The sequence below is a fragment of the Panicum hallii genome, chromosome 5, assembly GCF_002211085.1.
Source record: "Panicum hallii strain FIL2 chromosome 5, PHallii_v3.1, whole genome shotgun sequence".
Lineage (NCBI taxonomy): Eukaryota > Viridiplantae > Streptophyta > Magnoliopsida > Poales > Poaceae > Panicum > Panicum hallii.
Genome location: NC_038046.1, coordinates 14502611 through 14525824, shown reverse-complemented (window position 1 = coordinate 14525824; position 23214 = coordinate 14502611). Strand labels below are relative to the sequence as shown.

Genomic DNA, 23214 nt, shown 5'->3' with positions numbered 1-23214 from the left:
TAACTGTTACTCATCCGAAGTTTCTTTGAGACCAAAGTCTCCGGACCCCTATGTCCGGACTATCCGGACATATACTCGGAGTATCCAGATATCCTTGACCCAACGGCTAGTTTTCTGTGAGAGGGGGGTATAAATACCCCCCATATCCCTTCATTTCTCTCTCTCTTGCTCATTTGAATTAGAACACACCAACAAGCAAAAGGAGAGCTCTCTCACTTCCCCTCTTTCATTCTTGAGTGATTTTCTTAGAGGATTCAAGTGAGATTGTTGCAAGAGTAAAGATTTGTGCTAGCAAGCTTTCATTCCTTCTCTTGAGCACAACATCCTTAGCCGATGGATTCAAGTTTATTACTCTTAAAGCTTCAAACTCCTAGACGGCTAAGCGTCGCTTGTAGGTGTTCAAGCAAGTTGTGAGCACCACAAGAAGTTTGTAATCTTTATTTCTCTCGGAGGAACTCATAGTAAGTATTCTTGGGTTTGAGTGTTGGTCTCACCCTTGGAAGAGGAGCATAGGGGTTCTTAGCACCGTCTCTTGAATCCTTCCTTAACGGAGATGTAGCTCCTTTGGAAGTGAACTTTGAGAAACAAATTATGTCTCTCTTTTGTGCTCCTTACTAGTTTTATTAGATATTTGCTTGTGAGACTAACTTTCTAGGGTTTGAGGTCGATCTACATTTATATTAGTCTCTAGAGCAAAACAACTGGTTAGAAATACTCCTAAGGTACTACTAGCTTGCCTAAAATTTATTCGATCTAAATTGTAGCATCAATATCTTGTTAGTGCATACATAGTTTCATACCCGGACCCTCTGGACAATATTTCCGGAAACTCCGAATTCAAAACCCGGAGTATCCGGACACCTGTGTTACTGAAAGTATTTTTAAGTTTCAGATTAGACTATTCACCCCCCTCCTCTAGACATCTTGAGATCCTTTCACATCTAGATGGAAAGATTTAAGACAAATATTTGGCTCAAAAAATTGATAAAAATATAGTGTTTTCTTTCACATTCATTGGTGATTTTTTTCTATACTAACCCATGAAGACATTTATGTATTTTTCACTAAAAATTATAAAACCTGATCTTTTTAAATAAAGTTCTACCAAGCGGAACTGAGTCACATATGGATCCCTCTCATTAGCCACAGATACTAGGTAAAATTGGCTGCTGGACACTGGAAAAGTGGCTTTTGCCACAAGCCACTAAAAAAGATGTCTTTGCCACAACATACTACAATTTGGTGTCAATTTGCTGCTAGACATTACAACGCTTATAATAATATATCCTCCTCAAACAGGTATCAAGACACTTATAAAAGACAAGTATACCCTTACCCCTTCACATCAAAATTTCAGCAATATAACCAGCAAATAAAAGGGCCAATATAACAGGTTGTTCACTTGATATTTCAGCATGCAGGTCACAAAATACAAATAGCAGGTTCAGACATATTTGGCTACATAATTCACCCTAACAACATGGTGCAACAAAAGAAAAGGTCTTACAGGTCCAGCAAACAAAGTCACATGTTTGAGCCACATTTGGCTATCCTGGTACCACTAAGTGCACACATTATAATACCACAACTGAACAACATACTACATAACCTACATTTTCATTTTCTTGGACCTAACTACCTTCAGCTTCTTTGCCTTTCCCTTCTCATTGATAGGTATTGGAGATAGAGTTGAGCAGGCAACAGGTTGTATAGAGCCTTCAAGTTCCAACATCCTCTTGCGGCTGTAAATGGGCATGGAAGCATGTCAACTAACTGAAGTAAAGATATAAGCAACAAGATATAAAGATTAGAGGTGTTATACTCTCTTGTCATAGGGCTAGGTGTTTGGGCAGGAGTGATGGTTGTAGTTGGCGTAGATGGCTCTAGTTGCAACCTCTTTGAAATACGGCATGGAGAAAAGAGAATGCGAGATTGTAATATAAGGAACAAAAGACTTCAAATTTTTGCAAATTGCACTTGTACCTTCTTGTCACAGGGCTTCATGTAGAAACAGAAGTGATAAGTCTAGTTGGTGTGGCACTATAAATTGTTTAGATATGCAAGTTAGTGGACTGCTATGTAATATTTGAGTTTTGTGAAAAGTCATGAAATTTGAGGTGAAAGCTTACAATGGTTCAGCAGGTGATGGTGGTTCTTGTGGTGGATCAGCAGGTACTATTGTGATATTTTTCTTGCCTCTCTTTCTCTTTGGCTTTGGAAGGGCCGGTGGTGGTGCATCAGAATCATAAACATATAGAGCCAAACAATTTCAGATCAGAAGTGATCTCTTCATAAGTATGGGTCATATTATCCCAATATGTGACATGTAATTTGTGTTTAGAGCCAAGCTTAATCTCTGTACCAATGTCAAGCAGTAAACCATTCCAATTTGTCTTATCCCTATCTAAAATCTTAGGAAGTTACATGCCTCACAGTATTCGCGACCATCATCATCATTAAATTTCATATAAGCACCTACTTGAACAACCAGTAGGATGAATTGGGATCCATCCTACACACATAGCAGCCAATTTTGCAATGAAAAAAGGATACAATCTACAAAGAGGAGCAAAATCAAGCCTACAGTTAGCTCTCCTCCTAGGGAAAATGGTAGAAACCTCACCCATCAGGAACCTATGAAAGATCAGGGTTGTTGTCATGAAAAATCTCGCTCAAGAATCATGGAGGCTCCATCTGCATCTCCATCTTCAGTAGCAAGTCGCTGGCCTACCAACAGGGGGCTCGACCCCCTCGGTGCAGGCCCGTGCGGCGCTTGGTGCCACCACGTGCGCCCCGCTCATCGGCACCCTCGTGCGCCCCGTGCGGCGCGTGTCTGTATGCCGTCCGGGAATGTCGGAGCCAAGAGAGGGGCGGCCGCCAGCGACCTCGGATGGATTTGGGGAGGGGAGCGTCGGGAGCCTTGCCTGTGATTCGGTTCAGGTCCTGGGTACGGAAAAGGGGATAGAGAGAAGGGGTATAATCATCATTTCATGTGTCTTCTTATTAAAATTGAGTATAATAATGAGTGTGATGTGCTACAGCTAATTACCACTATTTATAGTGTGTTATAGTAAAGATAGTTTTTTTAGTGGTCCAGGGCAAATTTCACACTTTAACAGTGTCCATAGGCCAATTTTGCCCAGATACTTCGGGGCGTCGTGCTACACAAGACCAGCTTGCTGCACCGCAGCAGCACAGTGCTAACCGGGAGCTCCTATTTATCTTGCAGAAGGTAGGTAACCTACGTATCTTTAAGCCCAATAGGTAGTCCAGCCGAAATCCATGATGGCCCACTAGTTCTGGACCACGGGCTTTTCATTCTCAGCAGGAAGCAGAGCGCATACGGGTCCAAGCAAATCCACTAGAAAGCTATAGGAGGCTCAGACAACATACATATGTAAGTTAGCACATGTTTTTTCTTTCTTGTTTGTTGTTTCTAATCCATATTGTGTACTAAATGCATGTTTCATGCTTCATGTATTTTAAAATCACTCAACAATTTCAAGTTGATTCAACAAATTTCAATCTAATTCAATATTTTAGATAAACCAGTGCAACATTTTATAAGAAAATGTTGAAATAGTATATCCAAATTGTTGAACTAGTTGATCAAAATGATGACTTTTAAAAATCAGAAAAATATATCCATATTGGATCTCATTATGTTGGATTAATTCACAATAACACAGTGGTTAAATGGATTCAAAAATAAGTTCACGGTTGAGACAAAATGCATTTAAGATTTGAATCCAAAAGGTACATGCATGGGTAGGAGCCAACCATAAAAGTACTAAAGATGGCAACGGATAAAATCCATACGAATATACACTTCGTAAACCCGTACCTGCTAAAATTCGTGTCCATACCCGCGCCTGCGCCCGCCATGGGCAGGAAAAGATGCCCGCATGTATCCGCATGCCTGCGGGCATGCTCGTTGTTGGGGGTGAATATCACGAACCCCCGAAGGTATGTTCCTTAGGAAGCTAATTACGGGTTAGCTCTCTCGCAATATGCGGCTCAGCCTAATCAAGGCTTGTCGGTGTTTTACCGGCTGCCCACCGAGGGATATACCCAAGGTGGTAAGTTTTTGGTGAGGAGACGCCGAGATCAGGAACACGAAGGTGCAAGGAACACAAAGCTTAGACAGTTCGGGCCGCGAGGCGTGTAATACCCTACGTCCTGTATAGTGATTTGTATTGCCTTTGGTGTATGATGATCCAGAGATCTTGTTTTGAGAGGGTCCCTGTCCTCCCTTACATATCCGAGAGGCCAGGGTTACAAAGATACTAACCAACACCAGCTAAGGAATCGTACCAGAACATGTCTCGGGTAGATTCCTTCTGTATCAGTTAGCTCTATCTCCTACTTAAATGGGATAAATAAGAGATAAATAAGATAAATAAGAGATAAGACAGAATTAATCTCTTAAACCTCTTTAAACTAAGTTATGTACACAGTCCCGTGGCCCCGAATCTGACAAGGCTGTCGCATGGCCACGAACGACCCACCAGGAGGAGGGGCACCGACGGTCCAATACCAAGCCCAGAAGAAGGGCACGAGCCACCTCACCCGACCACCAGAGGTCAGACTCCGCCTCGCCCGACCCCTGTGAGAGAAGCCCTGCCTCGCCCGACCCTGAGGGGGAGCTCTGCTTCGCCCGACCCTGAGGGAACGGATTCGGCTGTACCCGCCGCAGGGATGTGGGACCCTCAGGGTCTCACGGAATGACAGGTTGTGCCGAGGGTCGAATCACTAGCGCAGGGCAAGTAGGGACGTGCCTCGACATGACCTCTGGAGAGGACAGGCCGTTACCACGAGCCCCGGTCGTCCACCGCTCGGAGGTCAAGCCGTAAAACGCGCTGGGGCCTCACGCTGCCCGTCTTGTCGGGGCGCACGTTGCCACCAAGTACGCTGGGGGCCCGCGGCGCCCGCCCTGTTGAGACGCACGTCACACCAAGGAGTGGCGCAGGGACACCCCCATCATCATCTAGAGGACCAGCGGGGACCAAACCCAGGGAGGAGAAAAAGCGGGATCTTGGCGATCTCTTTCTCTCGTGTATCCAACCCCTGCCCCTTGGCATATAGAAGGGAAGGGGAGGACCCCCATGGGGGGATGGTTTTTTTCAACATTCACGCACCCACACAACACTTCGCCACCAGAGACTTGGGAGCCTGTTCCCTCTCTAGTCTGTTTGTAACCCCTACTGCAAGCCAGTGCAAGAACACGAGCGGCTCGAACCGGACGTAAGGATATTTCCGGCGACCTCTCTCTCTCGTGTATCCGACCCCTGCCTCTTGGCATATAAAAGGGACGAGGAGGACCCCCGTAGGGGGGGGCGGTTTTTTGGCAACACTCACGCACCCACACAACACTTCGCCACCAGAGACTTGGGAGCCCATTCCCTTTGTCGCCCGTTTGTAACCCCTATTGCAAACCAATGCAAAAACACGAGCGGCTCGAACCGGACATAGGGACATTCCCATCGCCCTCTCTCTCTTTCGTGTATCCAACCCCTGCCCCTTGGCATATAAAAGGGAAGAGGAAGACCCCTGTAGGGGGATGGTTTTTTGTCAACACTCACGCACCCACACAACACTTCGCCACCAGAGACTTAGGAGCCCGTTCCCTCTCTCGCCAGTTTGTAACCCTACTGCAAACCAGTGCAAGAACACGAGCTGCTCGAACTGGACGTAGGGATATTCTGCCCGAACCAGTATAAACCTCTGTCTCTTCCTGACACACCATCCGGGGCAGATGTGCAAACACAAATTCACTGGTCAGCGGTCTGAAACACCGACACCTGTGTACCCGCAAGGGCGTCGGGCGCGGGCAGCGCGGGCATCTGGGATTAGGCGGCGCGTGGCCTGGCGCCTGGGTGTGGCCGGTACGGGGGACCTGGGCGTGGCGCCTGGCGGTCGGCGTGTGGCCTTGCGCCTAGGAATGGGTGACGCGTGCGCCTAGGGCAGCTGGCGAGGGGGCTAGGATGCGACCGGCGTGGGGACGAGCCGAGGAGGAGGGGGTGGCCTGGCAACGGCGGAAGAGCCGAGGAGGTGGGGCGGCAGCCGGCGGGGTTGGGTGGGTGCAGCGCCGCACAGGGGCTCGAGGAGGAAGGGAGCGCTGGGTGGGGTGGCAGCCGGGGGAATTTGGGGTGTGGAGAGAAATGAGGTGAAACTCTAGAGATCTTTTATATAAGGGGTATTTGGATCCACATGTCAACAGATCTTGCGGGTTTGCGGGTTTGGGTATCAATTTTTCAAATCTGTTAGCAGATATTCGTTAGGTTTAGAGTTGTATCCGAGCCCGTGCCCACGGGCACAAACCCAGATCCGGATCCACGTCTACGGAGTTTGGTATCAGCAGGTATGCAAATATTTTGTACCCGGTGCTATCTTTAAAAAGACATGGCTAGCTGTCCTGCTCCGCTGGCTGCGCATGAGCGCATGATCTATTTTGATCAGACGGTGTAGAACGTGTGCACTAAAATCGTGAATATTTTTTTTACAGCAAAAGTCGTGAATATTGGAAGATGCGTAAATTGTTTTCTTCCAGAAGATATAGGATTCCCGGTGCCGGCCCTGCCGCCGCTGCCGGGCGTTCCCCATTCCGCACGACCACCAAATCCCGCCAGATGGGCCGGGAACGAGCGAACCCCGCCAGATGGGCCAACCAAGCGTCCATCCCACGCGACCTGAGTCGTTGGCCCGCGGGCTGGCGCAGCCGCGCGAGGCGTCAATCTCACGCAACTCCCCGTTAAAGCCAAAACCCTCCCCAAAGCCTCCGAATCCCGGCCTCGCCCCATCTCTCCTTTCCTTCCCTTCCCTTCCCTCCGCTCCGCTCCGAAGTCGGCGAACGCCTCCCCCACCGCAATGGCGAGCTTCAGCCCCGCCGGCGCCGGCGCCGCCAACCATAACCCTAACAAATCCGTCGAGGTGCGTGCGCGCGCGCTCACGCGGCCGCGACTGCGACCGCCCTTCCGCCTCACCGGGTAGAAAAATGCCTTCTCCGGGGGGTTCGATTTGACCGCGTGCTGTTTCCGTTGTCCGCTGCAGGTCACTCCGGCGCCCGAAGACTCGGTCTCCAGTCTCAGCTTCAGCTCCAAGGCGAACCATCTCGTAGCCACCTCATGGGATAAGCAGGTGAGCTCCCCACCATTGTCAGAAGCCTGTGTGTGGGGTAGTACTTGTTAAGATGCGGTTGGGCTGATTGCTCCCGGGTGCAGGTTCGGTGCTGGGAGGTCCTGCCTGGTGGGGTGTGCCAAGCGAAGGCCTCGATTTCCCACGATCAGCCGGTATTGTGATTGGTCTCAGCATTTTTTGCACAAGCGATTTATTGCTCCCGTTAACTAATTATGGCAGAGCTGCTTGGTCTGGGGCCTTTGTGGGCTGCTAGACCCCTCTGTCTTGCCTGCATTTTGCGATGATGTGACCTGTAGGCTGGTTTTTATTTTACGCAGGTGCTGTGCTCGGCATGGAAGGATGATGGGATGACTGTTTTCTCAGGAGGATGTGATAAGCAGATTAAAATGTGGCCGCTGCTGTCTGGTGGGCAGCCCACAACCTTATCAGGGCATGAGGCGCCTGTCAAAGAACTTGCTTGGGTGCCACAGATGAACCTTCTTGTCAGTGGAAGCTGGGACAAGACTCTGAGGTGCGGACATTAGACAAGATACATTAGATTCCTCTAAATTAGCTCATACAGTAATGTCTGGTCCAGTTCAATGTTAGATTGCTGATTTATTGCATAACAATGGAGGAGCAGTGATGCAGTGCCCACATAGATAACTTGTAGATAACCTCAACACTTTCACCAAGAACTACATACTTTGTTGTCCTAATGCTTACATAAGTATAAAATCAAAGAACCTAATACTCATTTGTCACTATCAAGGTGGCTATCCTCATATTCTCATTTTTTTCATTTGTTAAGGTACTGGGACATTAGGCAACCTCAACCAGTGCATGTTCAGCAACTTCCTGAGCGTTGCTATGCTCTATCGCTTTGTTATCCTCTCATGGTGGTTGGCACTGCTGATCGCAACGTAATAGTCTTCAATCTGCAGAATCCACAGGTAAGTTATATTATCCTCTTCTCCTCTGTAATGCTTTTAGATGATTTTAGTTGAATTCTGGCTATACACATGAATGGTAAGGAATTTAGAACTTCCAACCTGATCAAATATGTGACCAGCCCTTGTTTCATGAAAACTGATTTATTCTGTGTTAGTGTAACCAATATATGAGAGCAAGGTGTACGACCTCTTGAGAATTTCATCTGCAAAACTATCAGAATAAGAATATTATTCTAGTTTTATCCTGGACAAAAGATTTCAAAAATAACAATACGCCATTGCATCCCGTGCCTCAATCCTGTTCAGTTTGCAATGAGTAAAATGGTCCAATTGTATGCGGAACTGTGGAACAAAATAGTTTGCATCTCAGTTGTCGAAAGATCTGTGAGTTCAGAACTGAAAACTATGGTATATTCTCAATCATGTACCATCCCTCATGCGATCAGCATGTAGTTTGAGTGATAGGGAAGGGAGTTGCAAAAAATGATGAGGATACAAAATTATTCCTTTTTGATTATCTTTTGGCGAAGATTAAATAAGCAATGAAATGCTGTTACCTTTTTTTTTTGACAAAACAATGAGGTCGAGATGTCCACCTGAACCATTCATCTAATTGAACTCTGCAGGTTTATCCACTAAAATAATATTAGTAAATTTCTATCGTATCTACACTTCTGACTTTCTCATTACCTTATAACAGGCTGAATTCAAGAGAATTGTATCACCTTTGAAGCTACAGACAAGGTGTCTTGCCGCATTTCCTGATCAACAAGGGTTTTTGGTAACACCCCACTTTGGCTTTTCTGTGTATGTCATCTCTGTGATAGTCTATGTGGCTAACTGGTTAAATCTTGTATAACACCCAAATGTGCCCTCCACCAAAATGCAAGGAAAGAAAAAAAAACAAAAATAAGAGTTAGTGGGCTTGACCTCATATGTCATACAGATGGTTGTGTTTTGTTTTGGGAAATATGATAGAAAGGTGTTGTAAAGAACTATTTTATATTTGTAAGGAGGCAGATATGAAAAAAAAATAGTGGCTGTTTCGTAAAACAAGTTAAAAGTTATTATTTTAAGTATTGCCCCAACTTTTATTCTTGTACTAAGGTGTGGCTAATCCTGTGTTGATTTTTTCACCACGCAATTTTCCAGAGTGCAAAGTGGCAATTGTATTATTATTTCTTTCAGTTTAAGAACTGTACAAAGGGATATCTACGTCAACCCTTTTAGAATTCTATAACTCAACTGCTGTTAGATGTTCATTTCATTTCTCATCAGCAGGGTTTCTCACTTAAAACAATTTCTCCAAATGTTTCTATAGTAAATAAATTTTTTTGACTCAGTGTCATGTATACATTATTTTTTGTTCTTATTTGCTTGTACCTTTTGTTAACAGCTTTTGTTTAGTGTTTTAGTCTGGCATTGTTGTTTGAAGCTATGAATCAGTGATCTGTGTGGCACTGGACGAATGGCCAGTTAACTTTTAATGTTTTTGCACAGCTGATTGACCTTTTATTTACTTTGAAGGTTGGATCTATAGAAGGAAGAGTTGGTGTTCATCATGTGGATGACTCTCAGCAAAGCAAAAACTTTACATTCAAATGTCACCGCGATGGCAATGATATATTCTCTGTTAACTCTCTGAACTTCCATCCTGTGAGACCCCTTTCTTCTATAATATATTCAAAAATTTTGTATTATCACTTCCAAGATTGAATATAAGTCCTTCAAGATCCATGAAAATGAAGAATTTAAATCCTTAATGAAGTTTAAATCATAGCAACTGAATACTTGTTAACCAACTTACCAACCTAGGAGCAGCTAATATTAGCTACTTCATTCAACTAAACAATTCTAATTGTCGTTGTATGCATTCCATCCAGGTGCACGGCACATTTGCAACTACAGGCTCTGATGGAGGTTTCAATTTTTGGGATAAGGACAGTAAGCAAAGGCTGAAGGTCTGTTTCCCCTAATATTCTTTATAGATATATATACATTTCACATTCTCCATTGGTCAGAATAGTTATTGTCATTGTTTTAACATGTATTTTTATGCGAACCATTATATGAAATGGAACGCGGGGCGGGGGGGGGGGGGTGGATGGGGATAATGTGTAGTAACAATGACCCATTGTGTTGTGGTTCTTTGTGAGCAACTCCATTCAGTTAAAAACAATTTTGTCCTAGAATGCATGCGTTTAAACTATTTTAACTTTTGACCTACATGTTTTAATGATATCTAGACTGGTCATATGAAGATTGTGTAAGCTGACTCGTCTAAAAAGTTGCTACAAAAGATAATGTAACTATTTATCAGGTTTACAAGTAGGAATTAATGATTGAACTTATGTTTTAGACTGTAAATGTTAACAACAACATTTGTTCATGACTAGAAGAGGACCTTAGTGATGTCCTTGTTGGTCTGAATTATTTGTAACATTTACTCATGACTAGAAGAACGACCTTAGTGATGTCATTGTACAATTGTACTTTCCCTCTGGTCTGAAATATTTGTTGGTTTAGTCTAATCCATGTAGAATAAAGGGGAGTTAAAATATTGCTGTCTGTAGCTTGCCCATATCGATTACTCTGCTAGCTCTCTTACGCCACTGTACATTTGCTGGGAGGTATTACATTGAAAACCCCAAATGACATCTGTTTACAAACTAATATCAACTTAGTAAAATGGTATCCATTTTAGAACTGTGGGATTTGTTGAAAAGTTGGATTAATCTGAACATTAAACAGAAGTCTTCTGCACTCAAGTTCAGATATTGCTCAAGTTCTCTGTTAGTCAACTGTGAAACTGCTCATGCCTGTCAAGTGTACTTATTTTCTAATGAGTAGGAAAAGGGCACCAACTACTTCACTGAAACTGCAAGTGTTCTATGCTATATCGTCCTTTGTGCTTTGTTTCTGTGCCCTGTGTTAAAGAATAAATTGCAAATGATATACATGCACATTGTTAGCAGATTGTTTTTAGTATTGTGGTGGTTGGCCACAAAGAGAGACAAAATGTGCTCAATATGTTTACCATTGATTTGCCAGACAATTCAAAATGGAAATCTGCATGTACTCGTTTAAAGATTTGCCTCTGATGTTCACTTTTTCTTTTACAGGCTTTTAGTAAGTGTCCAGCACCAATCACATGCAGTACATTCAACCAGGACGGCTCTATATTTGCTTATGCGGTAGGTCATCTGTTGTTGTCAGCATCTGTAGACTGAACTGGAATAACTTATCAGATACACATGGTTGCTTTTGATACTTTTTGTTATGTACAATATGCAAATATATTATTGATGTGGAAGATGGAGGTTCCTACATGCTTCATAGTAGTTACCAACTATAAATGGCTTTCATTCCTCAAGCTATTAGCCTGAAAGTTTAATGATTTATCATGTTTTATTATATCTCTTCTTGCTGAGACATACCATCTTAAGTTTGACCAAGTCTATACAAAAAAGTGCCAATACTTACAATAGCAAATAAGTATCATTAGATTCATCATGAAATATATTTTTATATTATGCCTATTTGGTGTCGTAAATACTGATACTCTTCTTTAAAATTTTGGTCAAGTTTAAGATTTTTTTGATTTAGGACAAAGCTAAAAAAGAGAACTCTTTTTAGGACAGAGAGTATGTATTGAAAGTTCAAATTTGTTGATGCTGTGTCATTTGTTTAGGTATGTTACGATTGGAGCAGGGGTGCTGAGAAGCATAATCCTTCTACTGCAAAGACAAATATCTTTATACATAGCGTACAGGTTTGTACTTTTTACTAGATGCCTTCTGTATAATACATTTTTGTGTGGTTCATTTGATTTTAGAAATGCTACAACGGACATGATAAGCTCAGATTCTATCTGTGTGCTCTTTTCTTATCAAACATTTTGAACTGTTAATATGGAGCAACTGCAGTTGGTTAATTTGAAGCTTTTATATGTTAATTCAACATGAATTTGAATGATCTCATCCAGGCGCCTGTTTTCCTTGGATGATGGTAGCTATCTTTGTTTATCCTAGTCTGATGGTTTCTTCTTCAATCATTGTTGTTTTGGTTCGTAGGAATCTGATGTGAAAGGAAAGCCCCGTGCTGGGAAGAAGTAGGCATGACAATGACAACTTGAAGATTGGTGCTAAGTTGAAGATTGGTGCTCGGGGACTGATAGAAAGCTCAGCTTACTGCTGCTAGTCACTCACATGAGTGGACCACTCCTGATTGTTTGGGTATTTCTTCATACATGAGACTCTAATCACAAGAATTGCTGCATATGCGACATGTTAGCTGGAAGTAACCTTGGATAATGTACTGACGGTAGATTAGTAAGTGGCATGAAAAGTTTATGCAATGTGAGATGTTGGTTACCATTTTTGTCAGATACATTCTGGTAGTGCACCAAAATTTGTTCCCGTTTGGTCAAGATTTAGGGCCTTAGAGAAGTCATCAGAGCCAAGAGGGCATTGTTCAAATTTTCATAGTGCACAGCCACACACGCTGATTCCATGTAGATTACCAGGCTTGCTGAGTCAGGCAGCACAATGTGCTATGGATCCACGCTTTTCTAGAAGCCACTAATGAAAGCACAATAGTGCCACCAAAATCTTCATTTGCAACCCTAGGTAGTAGGAGTATGCTTCCGAAATATAAAATATTGAAGTTTGTCCTAAGTCAAACTTTTTCTTTATCTTTGCCCCCAGTTTGAAAATATATTAACATTTACAATATTGAATAATTACAGTATGAAGACATTTTGTGGTGAATTTAATGAAACAAACTTGATTGAAAATTTGACTTGGAACAAAACTATAATGCCTTATATTTTGGAACGAAGAGTAAAAGAATGCTTTGTTGTTTGGATGTCTGCTTCAGACCTCTGGAATTTGCAAGTGTGCGTCTTATTTACATTGATGTCCTCACAACTTATGCAGGAACGAAAATATTGTGGAAGTACGAAACAACACCGTGAATCCATAAAACTGGAGAAATGTTACATAGATATGTTTGCCGTGAAAAAATATCAATCTCAGCAATTCTCATTTACATGGCATTGTTATTCGTTAGTGTACATAATAAGGTTAGTGTAATGTCTAGTAGGGGAGTAGCCATGTTGCCTCCACACAACTGATAGACATTGGAGTTCATGCATTAACAAAAAAAAAAAGAAGCAGGAAGAAGCTCTTAAACCGAGCATATTGTGAAGATATTATTATCCTTTCTGTGGCCATCTCTTGTTTAGAGCTCCTTGGACGAAGAACCGTAGCCGAAGTCCCCTCCGCCTCCTGACGACTGGCTAGCTGCAGCGTCCGCGCCAACCTTGGCTCCACCAGAAGCATCGGCGGATCCACCCGCTGCAGCACCACCACCAGCACTCGCGCTGCCGCCGCCGCTGCCGCCTGCTCCAGCATAGGCATCGCCGCTCCCTCCTGCGCTTCCTCCGGCGCCACCGCTAACTTTGGCGCCTCCAGAGACACCACCACCCACGGCAGCACCGGCACTAACAGCGCCACTCCCGCCAGCGCCGCCTCCAACGCCGCCACCGACGGCAGCACCCTTGGAGATGCCAGCACCAGCACTCGCGCCACCGCTAACACCCCCGCTAACTTTAGCACCGATACCTGCGCTGACACCAGCTTTCGCGCCAATTCCAGCACCAGCACTGGCGCCGCCACTTCCGCCGGCGTTTCCTCCAGCACCACCACCAACACTCCCACCTGCACCAGCACCGGCACCGGCTTTGGCTCCAACGGTTGCTCCAATGCCACCGCTAACTTTAGCGCCTCCAGAAATGCCAACACCAGCGCCAATGTTCGCGCCGGCGCCGCCGCCAACGCCCGCGCCCGCTCCAGCTCCAGCACCAGCACCGGCGCCGGCTTTACCACCCGCACCAATGCTTCCTCCTACTCCAGCACCGATCTTAGCACCCGCGGAGATACCGCCACCAATTTTAGCACCTCCCGAGACACCAGCGCCGACGCCGGCATCAGCTTTACCTCCAACGCCACCGCCGACCTTAGCGCCTCCAGAAAGAGCCGCATCGCCACCGACTCCGGCACCGGCATCAGCTTTACCTCCAACGCCACCGCCGACCTTAGCGCCTCCAGAAAGAGCCGCATCGCCACCGACTCCGGCACCGGCATCAGCTTTACCTCCAACGCCACCGCCGACCTTAGCGCCTCCAGAAAGAGCCGCATCGCCACCCACTCTGGCGCCGGCATCAGCACCACCGCCGGTGTATCCTCCTGTGCTGGCGCTCTTGCTTGCATCTCCAGAAACAGCCGCGTCGCCACCAGCCGCCGCACTGGCATCGGCACCGGCATCGCCGCTACCGCCTGCACTGATGCTGGCACTCTTGCTTACCTGGGCTTCTCCTCCAGCCCCACCGCTAACCTGAGCCCCAGCAGCAGCGGCAGCATTGGCTTTAGCACCAGCGTGAGCGTTGATGCCAGCACGGAAATGGATGCCAATCTCTACCCCACCGGCCACTCCTACAATACAAGCAAAGCCATCATCATGTCACGTTGCATATGGGAGAGAGGCAATTAAGCCTTGAGTTAACGATGTCGATGATTGACAAAAAATGTCACGTTGCGTATGGGAGAGAGGCAATTAAGCCTTGAGTTAACGATGTCGATGATTGACAAAAAAAAAAAGTGTGAGAAGAGACGTCCTACCGGCTGCAGCCTCAGCCATGGCCCTCATGCTGGCGGCAATGTCTCCTGCAACTTTGACAAGGTCCTGTGCCACGCCGTTCAGGGCTTCCTGCCTCGCCCTGTGCGTCATCGCGACGTCCTGGGAGACGGCCTTGCACCTCTCGGAGGCCTTCCTCAGGATGTCCTGCTGGAGCTTGAGCGCCGCCACGCAGTTGCTCGCGGCGGCCTGGGCGTGCGCCTGGGCGACCTGGGTGAGGTGCATCGAGACCTCGGCGGCCATGGCGGTCATGAACTCCGCCGACTTGATCAGCAGCGCCGCCTTCAGCTGGACCACGAGCTTCACGCTGTTGATGATGATCTCGATGTGCTTCACCATGCGCTTCGCCATCTCTTCCTTGGCCCTCAACAGAACCGCGGCGTCGGCGGCTGCCTGGTTGTTGCCGCTTACCGCGCCTCCCTTGCTAACCGCGCCTGGCGCCGCCTTCTCCTTCGTCGGCCTAATCAAGCCCCAAGAGAGAAAGAAAAACAAAAGATTAATTACTCCTACATATGATGAGCGATGATCAGCATGCATGGCAATGGAGATCGAGCTCATCGTACGCGGGCCCGTAATCCAGCTCCGGCTTGGCATGGGACATCACCGGCGTCGTCCTCCATGCCGCGATGAGCATCATTAGGAGAACCACGGAAGTATTAGAAACCTTCGCCATTGCTGAGCTTCTCCTCTAACTCGCCTCCGCACCCTGTTGATGATTTGACCTCGGATGAAGAAGAACGAGCGCGCGCGCGCATTTAAATAGGATGCGACTCCCCTCCTAGGCTCCTATTTTTGCCTCTGACCAAGATGAGCAGCTGGGACGGTTGCGGACGAGAGCATTGCCCGGAACGAAGCCCGAGTGGTGTAGAGCACAAAGCGGAGAGGCACCAGTTCATCTACTTTTAATTCTGAGTGAAAAAATAACAATTAAAGCTGTATATTACTTGTACATTGATAATATTTTTAGTCGTACGCACGGCCCCCCGCACCAGTGACTCGGGCGGCGGCGAAACCTAGCGTCGCCTCCAGCCCCTTCCTCCTCCTTCCTCCACCTCGCCGCTGTCGGAGGGGGCCGCCGGAAGTCCACGCGGACTCCGAGGAGGGCGGCGGCGAGGCTCCCTTCCTGGAGGGCTACGAGCGTCCAGCTCGTGCGAGGTTTGACGCTCGGCTGCTGGGCTGGTCCTGGCGCCGCGGCTAGGCGCGGCGGGGGTTGCAGGGGAGGAGCCGCGGTTTGCGACTAGTCGTAGGAGGCCGGTGGCGCGGCCCTCTCAGGTGTGGCGGCGGTGGGAGATGGAGCCTGTGGCGACGCCACCGGGCAGATGGCGGCGGGCTCGGGGCGCCAGATCCGGTGCTTTAGGGGGCGGATCCGGCGCTCATGAGGCCTGATCTGTGCCACCTAGCACCAGCAGTCGACGATGACGAATGCGCGGGAGGCGGGCACGACTTGCTGCGCCTGGGCAGCGTGGTGGCGGCCCGGTGGGGAGTGGCGCTGGGTGGCGGCCCGGTGGGGAGCGCGCTGGGTGGCGGCTATGAGATGCGTTGGTGACCTTGCATCCGAGGCCAGCGAGCTGTGTGGAGGCCGCGAGGCAGCGGTCCGGAGAGGAGGATGCACGGCGACGAGGCTAGCGGTGCACAACTGGCGTGCGGCATGGAGGAGGCATGTCGACAAGGTGGTAGCTGGCGCAGAGCCTACGCGCGGCATGACGAGGCACAGTGGCGGTGCCACCCTCTAGGAGATCTTCCATGGTGGCCATCCCAGGAGTGCCGGGCTGAGTACGTGCAGGCTAGGGATGGGTTGCTCTGGGCGAAAGTCTTTGCTGCGATCTTGCTGGTGCTGATGGCGGCGGCGCCCTAGGGCGTCGTTTCTCCCCATTGGGGGCATCATCTTGGAGCCCAATCCTTGCTGCACGGGGTTCTCTGGGTGAAAACCCTGTCCAGATTCTGGACGAGCGATGGCGGCGGTGCTGGCGTCATCCCCTTCTTGGAGGCGTCGTCTTTAGAGATGCAAGTCGGCCTATGGCATTACTGGTGATGCTTTGATCATGGTGGTTGCAACCCGTGGCGGCAAGGCAGCATGGTGCAGGACGGCAAGCTAGACAGGGCAAGGCGGCATGGTGCAGGACGGCAAGCTAGACAGGGGTTGCTGAGCTCACGTGGACGTGATTGCAGGTTGGGTGGCAGCTAGGGCTTGTCTCTTCGTTGTTGGGCTGGCTGCTTGCAGCGAACCGCGGCGGCTAGCATTGCTTGGCAACTGTCAGTGCGGCACTGGGCTGCATTAAAGGATGACGCTTGCAGCAACGGCATCGTGCGGCTTGCAGCGAACTGTGGCGGGTGGCTCAGCTTTGCTAGGCCATTCCGGTGCGGTACATTGTTGGAAGACGGCACAAGCGACTACCATGGCTTCCTAACACCGGCGATGGCTATGTGCGCGAGTGGAGTAACGAGATGAAGTCGACCACGATGGCGGCTCAGTGTCTGGTGGAGATCTTAGGAAGCGGAGCAACATTGCTCACCATTCTAATGGCGATATAAGAAGCGGATCGTGACATGGAGAACCGTGGCGGGCATGGCGTGGCCCCCGCACGGGGTGTATCTTCGAGGCGACGAGAGCAAGGTGCAGTCCAACGGCGGATGTGGCGAGGTCCCCGTGCATTCATGTTTTCGTGGTGGCGACTGCGAGGCAGCCCGCGAGAGGTTCGGATCTGATGGTTTCACTCTATCAAATGGAGTGTGGTGTAGCGCGGCACTACGGAGAAGGGTCCCGCATGGCGGCAGCCTTCTTAGTGCGGTGCAGTCTGTTTTCTATTGGTTCCCTCTCAACGCGGGGTCACACTAGAGGTTTCGGCGACTACTTGAGAGTGGGTTTTTTGGTGGGCGCTGCATTAAGGCTTCTGGTTCTACTGCCGTGGTCGAGTGAAGTGTGCGGCCGTGTTGAGGTCCCAATCCAACCGATCGGCTTTGGTGGTTTTGAGTTGAGTTTACCCACATTGATGTCCCAATCCAACTAGTCGGGTTTAGGTAGCTTTTTCTTTTTCCTTTTCCTGCCTATGGCCTCCCAGGGTTGTAGTCTTGTACTTTTCTGCTATATTAATAGAAACTCGCATTGTCTCATGCGGTTCGTTAAAAAAATATATTTGTTGACACCGTTTTTTGACACGTGTTTGGACGATACTGAGGCAAGGAAGATAGCCGATGGAAGGAGGACCATCTAGCCGATATGGTGTCGCAGCCGATGGAGCGGAGTTGGCACTGATGGTTTACGTCATCAAGTTATCACGTGGAGTCCGAGTCATGTACTAGTTGATTAGTTTTAGAAAGATTGTTTTCTTTTTAGTCAAGTTATGTAATGTCGTGATCGACCAGGAGTTGTAGCTTAGGCTATAAATATTGGCCTGCGGGCTTGTAATCAGAATAATCATACAATCAAAACAACAAACTCTTTTCTTCAATGTCGGTGATTTCACCAAACCCTAGTTCATAGTTTTTTCTTTGTGACGAGTTTTTCGGGTAGCAAGGCTGCATCGCTTCGATCTCCGACTTGCTGGTAAGTTTGAAAGGAATCGGTGCTCGTAGCCTTAGAGGAGGAGGGAGTGAATTAGGCAAATTTAAAATCTAAAACCATAACCTATGGCTCAAACTAGTTAGTACAAAATATAAGCTAAAATATATAACCTAGATGTGCAACTAGGGTTCAACTAGTGCGAAAATCTCATCCCAAAAAATTTTGCAACCTATAACCAATTCTAGCAAGATACTACACTAAGAATGTAAAGGCACACAATATTGCAATAAGAAATGCGGAAGCTTAAAAGAAAGGGATGAGTGGAAGCAAACTCTCGACATGAAGATTTATCCTGTGGTATCGGTAGGCACAAAGCCACCCAAGTCCACGTTGTTGAAGTACTCACTAAGAGTATTGCTTTTCGGTCACCAAGTCTCTTCCGGGACTCTTCTCGACTCGCCACGAAGGCTTAGCCAACAAGACTCTCGCCAAGTTCTTGGTCACCTTGATGCCGCTTTCCACTAAGGAGCTTCTCTAGCAAGGATAGGGATCTCTAAAACGATCTTGGTGATGCCTAGAGGGGGGTGAATAGGCGTACATGTAAAATCTGAAAAATTCTTTGCAGGAATTAAATGTGTCGGAACTTCCGACACCAGACTGGAACTTCCGACAAAACTAAAGTTCTTATACGAAATTCAAAATTAAACTTGAAACTGCAGAACCTGACTGAATCAAAAGTTGCATAATGATTCTATAAGACTTCTGCAGGTGATTTTTGCAAGCACAACAACTGGAGTCCAACAAAGAAAGCTACATCTCCGTTGAGGAGCTCACAAAGAGCCAGGTCTTCCTCTAATCTTTTACCTCACTCAATCAACCACAGAGAATTGAGTCACTTACTATGAAATCCACAAAGGATAGGGTAATACAAACTTCCCGGGACGCGCACACACGAGAGGACGCTCCACAGGCGACATCAGACAGTCTAGAAGCAAGCTTCAAGAGTAACAAACGTGAATCGAATGATGAAGATGCTTCAAGTTCTCTTGAGATGAACTTGGCTGCCCTTTCACTTGAAAGGTTGAGTCTCACACCTCAATCTTTCTCTCACTCAAGGCCTAGCTCAAATCAACTAAACACCTCAATCTTTCTCTCACTCAAGACCTAGCTCAAATCAACTAAAGGATTAGCTCAATGAGGGATTGGAGAGGAGTAGTAAATGCTTTTGGAGGTGTTTGTCTCGGGTTAGGTCAGCAGCAAGTGAAGGGGGCTGAGGGGGTATAAATACCCAAGCCCCAAAAACTAGCTGTTAGTGCACTGGTTAAGTGATTGTCGGAACTTCCAACACACGGTTGTAACTTCCAACAATTTTAAAATAGCTGGCCGAGGACTCCTTGTTGAAAGAATCCAACTTCTTTCGACAAGTGTTGGAACTTCCAACCTAGGGTCGGAACTTTCGAAACACACTGAAATAGACAGAGAACTAGGTGCACAAATGTGTGATTTTGTGTCTCTCCTTGATGGTTAGCATCTCAAATAAGAACTTTGACACCTTCATGCTATCCATTTACATCTCTTTTAATAGTACGGTTTTCCTAAACTCAAATTCAAAATATAAAATAAGTAAGGATCTCCTTTTAAGTCCAACACCATCCTTTAAGCAAATTTGGAGTCTTTTCTTGATCGTTTTCATTTCATTGAATTTTAACCTGTCCAAAACTCGATAAACTCATTAGCTCCTTAATTTTGTATGTTATCACCACCAAAACCCACTTAGAGGGCCAAATGCACTTTCAATCTCCACATCCCCCGCACACAGACGTCGTCACCGCTCCACACCAAGCCGGAGGGTTGATGACTTGCCGGCGAGCCACCAAGACTCCAAGGGGCCGGCACACTGAGATACAACTTGTGGTTCACTCATGAACCAGCACACAAGGCAGCAACGTCTTGCTCTCTCACTCTCTCTAGAGCTAATCCTAGCACTAACTTTCTCAAAGCTTGTGCTATACCTAAGGATGTGAATCAATGAGTTTGTCGATGTTTCGGACCGCTGACTAGTGACTTTATGCTTGCGCGTCTGGCCCGGATGGTGTGCAAGGAAGACACAAAGGGTTATACTGGTTCGAGCAGAATGTCCCTACGTCCAGTCCGAGCTGCTCGTGTTCTTGCACTGGTTTGCAGTTGGGGTTACAAACGGGCGAGAGAGGGAAAACGGGCTCCTAAATCTCTGGGTGAGTGTTGTGTGGGTGCGTGAGTGTTATCTAAAAAATCCCCCCCCTACGGGTGTCCTCCCCTTCCCTTTTATATTTCAAGGGGCAGGGGTCAGATAAACGAGAAAGAGAGAGATCGCCGGGATCCCGCTTTTCCTCCTCCCTATGTGCGGTCCCTGCTGGTCCTGTACATGATGATGGGGGTGTCCCTGCACTGCTACACGGGGCGATGTGCGACGTGCGTCTCAACAAGGCGGGCGGCTCCCTCCCCCCCCCCCTCGCGTGCTTGGTGGGCGACATGCGCCCCAATAAGATGGGCGGCGTGAGCCCCTGGCGTGTTTTATAGCTTGACCTCCGGAGCGACGGACGACCGGGGCTCGCGGTAATGGCCTATCCTCTCTAGAGGTCATGTCGAGGCACGTCCTTATCTGAACCCCATGCCAGAGGTTCGACCCCCCGCATGACCTTTCATTCCGGGAGACCCCAAGGGCCCGACGTCCCAGCGGCTGGTACGGTCGAAGCCATTTCCTCGGGGTCGGGCGAGGTGGGGCCTCTCTCACAGGGGTCGGGCGAGGCTGGGCTCATATCCTTGGGGCCGGGCGAGGCGGAGCCTGACCTCCGGTGGTTAGGCGAGGTGGCTCGTACCCTTCTTCTGGGCTTGGTATTGGGCCGTCGATGCCCTTCCTCTCGGTGGGCCATCTGTGGCCATGTGACAGCCTTGATTAGGCTGAGCCGCATATTGCGGGAGAGCTAACTCGTAATTAGCTTCCTAAGGAATATACTTTTTGGGGTGCGTGATATTCGCCCCCGACAATAGCCCCCAAGCCCTTACGCGGCTCAGTGAGCCGTGCTGGGGCTTCGCTTTACCCGGGCATCGAGTTCCGTGCCGCTCTGAACGTGTCCCCGGTCTTGCATCTGAGCTAACTCATTTGGTGCCCACGGCCTCGCCGAGCTTCCCTCTTTCCCATCGTCCCCACTACCGTAGCCGAAGTCGCCTCGCAGTGGCTAAGGCGTATGTCAAGGCAGCATGAGATGTACGCGTCGACGGCCATGTAGCGCTCCTACTTCCGAGACAGCCTCGTTGTTAGATGATGGACTGCAACGCGGTCGTCTATTCCATCTCAGCCCTCGCTGAAGCAGACCTGGGGCAACTTTTAGCGCTGCATTGCATGGTGGTGCTTAAGTCATTTGTACTTGTACAAGGCCAATGGCTAGCTACCCCCTGTGTCCAAAATGTAGGTCGTTTTGATAAATCTGACACATGGCTTCATTACAAACCCGGAGCGCACCATGTAATTGTGTCCCTTGGTAATTTTAAAATAAAAGGAGCGCTTTTTAGCACTTATTCCAACGCCCCGTTGTTTCCCCCAAGCCCGTCGAGGGGTTAGGGGCTGTTTCAGGATTTTTCTGTTCAGGAGGGGCACGAAAAGTGAGGAGATCTCTCTCCCTCTCTTTTGGCTCCCGCCCCCGCTTCGTATGCGACCACGTGTTTGGTCTCCTTGCGAATCTGACCCCAATCTCCGACGTGTTAGCGGGAGTCTGGTTGGGAGGCCATTTCGTCTTACAACCGCTTCCCTTCAAGCGTCTTTTTCGGTAAGGCGGAAAGGCTGAGCCGTGTCATATTTTTCCTCATTGGTCGAAATGCGGTGCTCGGTGAGCTGTTAATGGGTTGGTCTGAGTGGGACCCTAGCTCCCGTCCCCAGGGATCCGGCGTAGGTCAGCTGGTGACTGACTCCAGATTCTCGATGGCTGATCCATTTAGTTATCAAGTCCGTTCGACCGGTCCTGATGGCTCGTTGCCTTTCTTCGAAGAAAAACCAAAGATCATGCTCCAGTCAAGAGGATGGCAGTTGGATGACGTCGGTGCAATGACGTCAGCAGAGGATGGCAGTTGGAGTTCAATAGCTAGTAGGCAGACTGAGTGAGACTGGTTAAACCGACGGTGGTGATCGGTTTAACCGACGCTTTATGTTTTCAGGAAAAAAACATGTAACGGCTATAAGTGGATCTCTAGCCTATATAAGGCCTCACCCCAGGTCATTTGAGGTTCCTGGAGTTCATGAGAAGCGACCCAAACTCTAAAGAAGTTCTCCAAGCCACCTAAGAGCTCTGTCGGGGGCGACTATAGGCGGAGCTCTGTCGGAGCCTTTCGGTAAGGCGGAAAGGCTGAGCCGTTTTTCCTCATTGGTCCAAACGTGGTGCTCGGTGAGCTGTTAATGGGTTGGTCTGAGTGGGACCCCAGCTCCCGTCCCCAGGGATCCGGCGTAGGTCAGCTGGTGACTGACTCCAGATTCTCGATGGCCGATCCATTTAGTTATCAAGTCCGTTCGACCAGTCCCAATGGCTCGTTGCCTTTCTTCAGAGAAAAACCAAAGATCATGCTCCAGTCAAGACTCGAACATGGGTTGGGATGCCCGTGGTGCTTGCGCGCCCAGGTGCTGGCCGCTAGCTGGCCCATCCATTTCCACCCCTCACTCCGGTGGTGCCCTGGGGCGGTTGTGAACCCATCGGCGGGCCAACCTACGAACCCTTGGGCTTTAATGGGTCGTCGGGGCATTTTCAGCCTGTATCCATTTCTACCCGTGGGGGCCTTTGGCCCCTTCATTGCTAGGCGCATTCCACGAGGGGTCGAGCCCGGCGCGGGCGAGCGCACATCCATATGGGATAGGGCGACGTGACGTGATGAATGCGGTCATCATGGTGATCGTGGGGGTTGAGGCGTCGGTTTGTCTTC

The 23214-nt window shown here is 48.3% G+C and overlaps 2 protein-coding genes across 4 annotated transcripts; one reads left to right on the top strand and one right to left on the bottom strand.

Moving 5' to 3' along the window:
- The first annotated feature begins 6796 nt into the window (after positions 1 to 6796).
- Positions 6797 to 12521, top strand: LOC112894967 (protein RAE1-like). Its single transcript, XM_025962823.1, has 11 exons — positions 6797 to 6930; positions 7051 to 7137; positions 7221 to 7289; positions 7455 to 7648; positions 7928 to 8069; positions 8770 to 8850; positions 9597 to 9725; positions 9953 to 10030; positions 11192 to 11263; positions 11761 to 11841; positions 12143 to 12521. Exons 1-11 carry the CDS (start codon positions 6868 to 6870, stop codon positions 12182 to 12184), a joined length of 1038 nt encoding a protein of 345 aa, XP_025818608.1. The 5' UTR covers positions 6797 to 6867; the 3' UTR covers positions 12185 to 12521.
- Positions 12522 to 13065: 544 nt separating this feature from the next.
- On the bottom strand, positions 13066 to 16595 carry LOC112894966 (glycine-rich cell wall structural protein-like). Of its 3 annotated transcripts, XM_025962822.1 has the most exons (5): positions 15710 to 16595; positions 15329 to 15580; positions 14750 to 15225; positions 14147 to 14563; positions 13066 to 14068 (listed from the first exon to the last, which is right to left on the bottom strand). In XM_025962822.1, exons 2-5 carry the CDS (start codon positions 15436 to 15438, stop codon positions 13311 to 13313), a joined length of 1761 nt encoding a protein of 586 aa, XP_025818607.1. In that variant the 5' UTR covers positions 15439 to 15580; positions 15710 to 16595; the 3' UTR covers positions 13066 to 13310. The 3 variants fall into 3 exon arrangements, with proteins under 3 accessions (XP_025818607.1, XP_025818605.1, XP_025818606.1); XM_025962820.1 differs by having other exon boundaries at positions 13066 to 14563; positions 15710 to 16594; XM_025962821.1 differs by having other exon boundaries at positions 13066 to 14563; positions 15716 to 16594.
- Positions 16596 to 23214: the final 6619 nt, after the last annotated feature.